Genomic DNA, 8,718 nt, shown 5'->3' on the forward strand with positions numbered 1-8,718 from the left:
AATGTGCATTTGTTAAATTTGACAATAAAGTCCTACAGCGAAGCTGCCAAGATTGGGGCAGTGGGTGGGGGTGGAAGACAGCGGGGTGGAGGAGAGCTAAACTCTCAAAAGGCGAGGCCAAAGCGCCTGGCCCAGGTATTATGTTGGGAGAAGGTGAGGAGAGCAGCTGCTCCTTCTCGCGGGCTGTGTATGGGAGCGAGGGTGCATGTGTCCCTGTGAAGAGTACACACCGATCTGCTCAACATATGTCGCCACAAATCACAGTATCTCTCCCTCCTCCCACCCCCCGCTCCCTGCGCGGCTCCTGACCGAGCGCAGAGCAGAGAGGGGCGCTGAGAAGAGGCGCCGCTTCAACAGGTGTCTTGGTGCGCAATGCACCTTTTCACGCATTGACGGTCTCAGCCGCCGGCGGGGATAATGTGGACACTTTGTTTCCAGGCGCCGCGCGCGAGCTGCGGACGCCTAGGGGAGGCGGCCCTGAGCAGGGAGGGGGGATCTGGAAATAAAGACCTCGGGCTTTCCTGAGTGCCCGGGCCCTCTCTTCCCTTTGTTCAAAGACTCCCTGGGCCAGAGCTCCCTCGTGCGCCCTGGGGGGTGGCATATGGCGCCCTGTCACCTACCCAAGAAAAAGAACCGGCCACCCTTTCAAGAGCGCACGAGGTCCCTGGGCCTGGGGAGGGGGAGTCTCTGAGGGAACGGCTTCTCTCCGAAAGTGGGTGAGGAGTGCGCCTTATCTCTCCCCACCCTGCCTCCACCATCCCCTCAGCTGGCGCAGCAGCCGTTGGGTGGGGAGCTGCGCGCTGAGCAGCACCAGACTGCGGAAGCGCTCCAGCTCCTGGCAGATGAAATATGGGTCTGGTGAGCCCCTGGAGACCATATGCTTTCAATAAAAGAAGACAAATAGGACCGAGATAGGCCTTGCAGCCAACCTGTTATAAATGAGTGGCAATTGGGCCAATGTACACGGGGGCAGGGCCCCCGGGGGGAGGCCTGCTCTGTGCCAAATCCATGTGTCAGCTTCTGGGACAGGTGTGCCCAGGGGCCAGGGGCCAGGTCTCCCCCCTCCGGGTTTATCACGGCAAAGGTAATATTGTGCTAACTATGAGTAAACAGTCATTGTGAAAATGAGGGAGAGTTTATCAGAGGCGAACTAGTTGGGGGTGGCTTAACAATAAAGTTGTTCGCCTTAGGAGCAGGTGACGGCTGGCTGCACGGACTCCCGCGGTAGATGTTTTCCAAAGCACTCCACTTTACAATCTCTTGTAATTATTTATTAAACGAAATCTATTTATTATTATTTTAGCAAACACTGGAGACAGGTGGGGCTTTCTTTTCGTCGTCTCCTTTTGTTTGAAGGGCTGTTTGAAGTGGCCAGTCTCGGCCCGGGCAGCTCGCTCGCCAGATTTTTGTCTTCCCCTCTTTCACTGCTGAGCTGAAGGCGAGAGAAAGAATCCCCCTCCTCTGGCAAGTCATTAGCTATTCAGCTTCCCATGGCCCCCCTCCCTCCCTGCACAACTCTCAAAGAGCCCCCAGGCAATGCTAAAACTACCCCCGCCGACAAGAAGGCAAGAAGGCTGGCCGCTGCCTTCCTTCTTTTCCAATGTGCCCGCTGTCTCCAGGCCTCTAGCTACCGCCTCTCTCCGGGACCCCCTCAGCCTCCAGGCAAACTTAGATCTCAGGAGGTGTAGGGGTGCGGGAGTCCTGGAGGTCTTAGGGGCGGTGGGTGACCAGGAGCTGCAGGAACAGACTCTGCTCTCTGCGGGAAGAGCGATTTCGCAAACATTGCCGGTGCGCACGGAGTCATTACCGCCTGCGCCTCAGCAGCCAAAGGCACAGGAATTAACTTTGGAGAGGGGTCTATGCCTCCCCTGCAGCTGAGACAGAGGGCATGAATCCTCAATCTCTAATCCTCTAAGACTCCTTGACCTCCGGCCCTGGCCTCCTGGCTGGAAGAAGGCTGCGGGAAGTCCTTGCATCCCTCAAGAAGGCGGTTGCCCCCAGCCACCGCGCGCTCCTGGCCTTGGCTGCTTTTTGCGCAAAGCAGGAGTGATGGAGAACTGCAAGCCCTGGAGGGCCCTGAGCCAGAGGGGTTTGGGGGAGGCTGGATAAGAATTCCAAGCAGATCCCAGAATTCTCTACCTATCAAGAAAGCTTGAAAGAATCCCCAGAGTCTTTCCTGGCATGGGAAACTCACCCTGCCAACCTCCTTAGTATCCATTAGCCACTCCAGGCAGGCCCTGGCCAGAGTGAAACCCACCTCTATCTGAGGTCCACCTACCCCCATCTGAGGTCCACTGCCAGATGAGAGTCATCCACAGGCCTCTGGGAAACAAGAGCAGTACTTGGATCGCTCATGGCCAGGGTTCCCTCCATGGAGCTTAGCCAGGTCAGGAGAACCTAGAGAAGCATGGTTTGGATTTTCTCTCCCAGACCCAAAAGCTCCAAGTTGGTTCTCTCCCAGTTTCTGATTTGCAGGTAAATAAATCAAGCAAGGCTGGGGTATGAGGCAGACAAGTTTGGAGGAGGAAGAGGAGGACGAGGAGGAGGAGGAGGAGGAGGAGAAGGAGGAGGAGGAGGAGCAGGAGGAGGAGGAGGAGGAGGAGGAGGAGAAGAAGAAGAAGAAGAAGAAGAAGAAGAAGAAGAAGAAGAAGAAGCAGCAGCAGCAGCAGCAGCAGCAGCAGCAGCAGCAGCAGCAGGGGCAGCAGCAGCTTGAATGGATGCTGGCTCCCCTTGCCTGGAAAATGGGACCATTACTTCTTTTCTGATCTGACCCCCAGACTCAGGACTTCCTCTATTTTCTGCATTTTGGGATCTGTTGTTTTGCCTTGAAAAAAAAAAAAATGTTTTCCCCCAAATCAAGGAGGGGTTGCTGGTTCAAAGGGAAAATCTGGGACTAGGAGTCTGAAGATACCACTTCTGTGTGGTTCTGATAGAACTTGCTGTGTGACCTTGAGAGAGTCACTCCCCCTCTCTGGGCCTTGACTTTTTCATCTTTAAAGAAGGCCTGGAATTCCCATTCTTTTGAGAAGACAAGTTCCTAGCCAGTGGTGACCTAAGGGAGGAGCTGCAGCAAAATGCTACCCGGACAGTCCCAGATGGTCCCTTTGTTGATTCTGACCCTGGTCTCAGGCTTCATTTCCCTACAGCAAGGGAAGGAGCCTCTGCTCACAGAGCACCTTCTAAGATTGGCAGGACTGCGCCACACCCCCGCCCAGTCCTAGAGCACCCCTCTCCCTGGTTCCTGAGCACATCACCCTCTTCCTTGGAGGAAAATTTGCCCCCAAGCAGCCTGGGCGGTAAGAGGCTATCACTAGGGCAGACTCACAGACCTACCTCATCCCCTCACCCCACCCTACAGTCTCGAAGTCGAGTCCTGTCCCCTCCTGCAGTTTCCGGGAGACTCAGGATATCTGGATCCGCTGGAAAGTGAAGCCTTCCTCGCCTAAGGAGACTTAAACCCGGATACTTAACCCCCCCGGCCTCGGCTTCTTCCTCCAGGCACGATCGGGTCAAGAGAGAGAAGCGGAAGCTGCAACCCCTCACCCTGAGTGACCGGAAGCAGAAGACCACGGGATGTCCCAGGCGGGGACAAGAGGAGGGGCTGGGGAAGAAAGGAGGGATGATGAGTTCAGACTCCCTTTGGAAAGGTTTCCAGAGAGCGCTACCAGGGGCAACCCCAGGGGCTTGGGGAGTCCCTACCTTGTGCTCACTGTGCGATGCCCGAGTGATGCCGCGGCAGGGGGCTGGAGCAGGTGACTGCTGGCAGCCGCTGTCTGTCTGTGATTGGACCGAAGGACTAAGGGGAGAAAAAGTTTATCTGCTTCTCCCAGTGCCTGCACACCGTGATGGTTCAAAAGACACAAGGGGGAGGGGCACCGCGGCTCTGATTCCCAGCCCTTTGGGAGACTGAAGTGAAAGGAACACTTGAGCCCAGGAGTTCGAGACCATCCTGGGCAACAAAGCAAGACCCCCCTGCCATACAAAATAAATTAGCCGAGCACAGTGGCGCACGCCTGTAGTCTCAGCCACTCAGAAGGCTGAAGTGGGAGGATAGCTTGAACCTAGGAGATCAAGGCTGCAGTGAGCCGTGATTGCACCACTGCAGTCCAGCCTGGGTGACAGAAGGAGACCTTGTTTTGTTTTTGGTTTTGGTTTTGGTGTTTTTCTGTTTGTTTTTGTTTTTTTGTTTTTTGGGTTTTTCTTGTTTGTTTGTTTTTTTGTCTGTTTGTTTGTTTAAAAAAAAAAAAAAAAGACGCAAGAGCTCACTGTGAACTCCTGGTTCCTTCCTCCCCTCCTCACACTTCCCAGAACTCTTCCTGTCACGGTTCCTAGACAGAATGCTGGGATACTATCCACAAGCTGTAGTAGGCTTGTAGTAATGGAATGTCCGCTTGAGGGGTCCCCCCACAGCCACCCGCTGCCTCTGGAGTGGGATCTATGGGGGTGGGGTTCTAAGCGCCTCTGGGGAGGGTGAGGTAGCATTTCAGGGTGTGGCAGAGGCTCGGACACCCCCAATAGAAGGTCTGTGAATGGAAGGGACATAGGCAGGAGCTCTCTCAGTGATGGCCCTTGTCTTCCAGGATGAAGAGAGGCAGTGAAACACCAGGAGAGCAGGGCGTACTTTAGAATTCCTGGACCCTTCTCCAGGCTGCTAGTCAGGACAACGAGCTCCTGGTTGTCTCCGCCACTATCTTGCTATGCGATTTCGGACAAGCCATCTCCCTCACTAAGCCTAAATTTCCCCATGTGTAACGTGTGGTCATTGTACACTAGAGGCATCAAAGTCCCCTCCAGGACAGATGCTAAGTAAAGATAGGCTAGGAGCAAAGCGGTCTGGGGTGGCCAGACGAGAGCCACACGAGGCCCTTCTCACTGGGCGAGGCTCTTTGAGGAACTGAGAGTTGCTGGGACCCAGCCCGCGGCGAGAGAGCAAACAGAGCGGCGCTCCCCTCCCCCGACCCCGGCCCTTTGTCCGGAATCCAGCTGTGCCCTGCGGGGGAGGAGCGGGCTCGCGTGGCGCGGCCCCAGGGCCCTGGCGCTGATTGGCCGGTGGCGCGGGCAGCAGCCGGGCAGGCACGCTCCTGGCCCAGGCCAAGCAGATAAAGCGTGCCAAGGGGCACACGACTTGCTGCTCAGGAAATCGCCGCGGTCTCACCTCCGTGCCGCTAGAGAGAGCGCGACAGAGGCCCGGGACCCCATTCTCTCTTCTTTTCTCCTTTGGGGCTGGGGCAACTCCCAGGCTGGGGCGCCTGCAGCTCAGCTGAACTTGGCGACCAGAAGCCCGCTCAGCTCCCCACGGCCTAGCTGCTCATCGCTCTCTCTTCTTTTGCGCCGGTAGAAAGGTAACATTTGGAGGCCGCCAAGGGACGGGCAGGGGAAAGAGGGATCCTCTGACCCGGCGGGGGCTGGGAGGATGGCTCTTTTTGTTTTTTCCCACCTAGACTTGGAATCGCGGACTGCGCCCAGTGACAGACTCAAGCTTACCTTCCCTCTGACCCCGCCGTAGGATGACGCCTCATCCCTCGGGTGCGTCCACTGTCCAAGTGACCGGTGAGACGGAGCGGTCCTTCCCCAGAGCCTTGGACGACGAAGTGACCTGCCCCACGTCCGCTCCGCCCAGCCCCACTCGCACACGGGGAAACTGCGCGGAGGCGGAAGGGGGAGGCTGCCGAGGGGCGCCAAGGAAGCTCCGGGCACGGCGCGCGGGGCGCAGCCGGCCTAAGAGCGAGTTGGCACTAAGCAAGCAGCGACGGAGTCGGCGCAAGAAGGCCAACGACCGCGAGCGCAATCGAATGCACAACCTCAACTCGGCGCTGGACGCGCTGCGCGGTGTCCTGCCCACCTTCCCAGATGACGCGAAGCTCACCAAGATTGAAACGCTGCGCTTCGCCCACAACTACATCTGGGCACTGACTCAAACGCTGCGCATAGCGGACCACAGCTTCTACGCGTTGGAGTCGCCGGCGCCGCACTGCGGGGAGCTGGGCAGCCCAGAAGGCGGATCCCCCGGGGACTGGGGGTCCCTCTACTCCCCAGTCTCCCAGGCTGGCAGCCTTAGCCCCGCCGCGTCGCTGGAGGAGCGCGCCGGCCTGCGGGGGGCCACCTCTTCCGCCTGCTTGCGCCCAAGCACTCTGGCTTTCTCAGATTTTCTGTGAAGGGACCTGCCTGTCGCTGGGCTGTGGGTGCTAAGGGTAAGGGAAAGGGAGGGAGCCGGAGCCCTAGAGGGTGGCCGATGGCGGCGACCCTCAAAAGCACTTGTTCCTTCTGCTTCTCACTGGCTGACCCCTGGCTGGCCCAGGCCTCTGCGGGGGCTGCAGGCTGGATTCATTCCCCGGCCCTCCGAGCCGCGCCAACTCACGCAGCCCTTGCTGCCCGCGCGAAGTGGGCATTGCAAACTTCGCTCATTTTAGGCCTCCTCCCTGCCACCACGCCATAATCTCATTCTAAGAGTACGAGAATGGTAGCACTACCCGGCCGGAGCCGCCTACCGTCTCGGGTCGCCCTACCCTCACTCAAGTCTGTCTGCCTCTCAGTCTCTTACCACCCCTCCTCCAATGTGATTCAATCCAATGTTTGGTCTCTCAGCGCTTGCTCCCCTTGCCCTGCTCCAAAGACGCTGCAGATCTTCTCTACTCCCAATCAGGTCCGGGGTTTCAGGGCGCCTCGCTCTGCCTTAAAGCCACGAAGGCGACCCTCTGCCTTCTCCTCGTGCACTTTTCGGAGCCATTGCCCTCCCGGGGCGGAAGACCAGGCTATGAACTGGGAAAGCCCAGCCCGGCCAGGGAGCACCTCCCCAGCCTCCCTGCGAGCTGCGCCTGAAACGTGAGCTGCGCTGCAGGTGCCTGGAGCACCGCACATGTTTTTTGTTTTGTTTTGTTTTTTTAATCGGTTTGTAAATTATATGATGTCTTTTGAAATCAAGTTTGGTACAGTAAATTATATGCCACCCCCCCCTGCCGTTTTACACATTTGTATTTATTAATGAGATTTCACAGCAAGGAAAAGTCTATATTTTGTATATTAGATTATTTAGGGATTGCTGGGTGAGATTTTAAGCCAATTAAAAAAAAATGGACCTTCAGGAAACCTTGGCAAGGTGACTTCATTGTGCGTTGGGGAGAGGAGAGCTACAGTCACTACAGCTGAGGAAGAGCACCTCTGTCCAAGGAGAGGGATGACACTCTTTCTAGAGGTCTGGACTAGAGCCAGGGCAGATTGGGTTTGGAGAGCTGGAAGTCTTATAAGTAATTATTGGTCCAGCCCCCTTTTTTCTATGTAGGGCAATGAATCCTCTTATTTCAAAGAGCGGTTTAGAAGAAAGACAAGCCTCCAGCTAGGACTACTGACTCTCACTTGCCGGCCCTTTCCCCAACTCCACCAGCCTAGCTCTAGAGCAACTGTTGGTTGCACTCGGGGAAGGCAGACAGTAATAATTCAATTGCAGACTCAGAGTCCTTGGAAACACAGCTGGGCTGGGCATCCTAGGAATTTTCCCAAGGTGCTTAGAGGCCTAGCACATCCCCTGAGCATATTTTACTCAGGCACTGAGGTGGCTGTGTCTTGAACTTGTTGAGCTGAGCAGCCAGGAGCAAAGAAGGTGGAGTGTCTGACTGGAATCTCCGGCAACACCCCCTCCCTCATTACCTGGCAGCCTTGATTGAAAACTTATCAAGAAACTGTTCAAGGTTTCCAGCCACACCATCTCTCTTACTGGCAAGGTGGAAGGACTGGTGCAGCATGGGCACTGAAATCTGTCCCAGAGTGCCAGTAGAACACCCCTACATGACTTCAGGGACCCCTAGGACCTCAGAGAATATGGTCTAAGCTGTAAGGATCCACAGAGTTCGCCTGCTGCTTGGGAATAGGAAAGTGGAGGACAGGCACCCTACCTGCTAGTTGAACTCCAGAGACCTCCTTGAATTGGCCCGGGGTGTCCTGGGAAGAAGTGGGCCAACCCAGGTCGGGTGTGGTGCTGCCAGACCCCCGGAGCTGGTGGAGAGGTTGCTTTTCCAGCACATTAGAGTGCAAAGATGATGTCTTCTCAGGGGTTAATGCCTCTTGCATCTCTTTCTCTCCTATGCCCTACCCAATTCAAATGGAAATTTTCCCTTCTCTACCATAAATCTGTAAAGTTAGCTCAGAGGAGACTTGTCTCAGTTATCAGCCGCAGGATTTGGGGGCGGGAAGAGGGACACAGCAAACAAACGAATGAACGAAGGTGTTGTTTCATTTTGTGGCTTTAATCTGGGAGGAGGAGATTAATGGGTTATTGATGACCTCTGCAATAGCCAACTTTCCACCTGGGGCACCGCCTGGGGACAGGTGTCAGCAGCTTGGGAGTTGCACAAAGCAAGCAAACACCTGTGATTTGCTGGGTGTTGGGGGTACGGGGTGGGCAGACATAAAAATCAAGAAGGTCTCTTTATCCTCGCAGGACAGTAGCAAGGATATAGACACAATCACTCAAGGCCCAAGAAATATTGGTGGTTGGGGGAGGTATGAGCCGCAGGATGGAGCATCAAACTGTCACCTTGGGGCTGGAGTGCCGGAAGCTTGCAGGAGGAGGTGGCATTTGGGCCAGGACTAAAGGTTTGGAGAGGAATTCCTCAAGTGGAAAGATTCTTTTTCCTGTGGAACGCTGTGTGAAGTAGTGTTCATCATCTAGGCAGGGGACTCTCTGGGTACAAACGGCCCCCAGAAGCTGGAGGAGCGTTTGCT

General features: G+C 55.9%; 1 protein-coding gene across 1 annotated transcript; it reads left to right on the plus strand.

Annotated features, from left to right (window-relative positions):
• The first annotated feature begins 5,098 nt into the window (after positions 1–5,098).
• On the plus strand, positions 5,099–6,515 carry NEUROG3 (neurogenin 3). Its single transcript, XM_025397590.1, has 2 exons — positions 5,099–5,342; positions 5,507–6,515. Exon 2 carries the CDS (start codon positions 5,508–5,510, stop codon positions 6,153–6,155), a length of 648 nt encoding a protein of 215 aa, XP_025253375.1. The 5' UTR covers positions 5,099–5,342; position 5,507; the 3' UTR covers positions 6,156–6,515.
• Positions 6,516–8,718: the final 2,203 nt, after the last annotated feature.

This window comes from Theropithecus gelada, chromosome 9 (genome assembly GCF_003255815.1).
Source record: "Theropithecus gelada isolate Dixy chromosome 9, Tgel_1.0, whole genome shotgun sequence".
Taxonomy (NCBI): domain Eukaryota; kingdom Metazoa; phylum Chordata; class Mammalia; order Primates; family Cercopithecidae; genus Theropithecus; species Theropithecus gelada.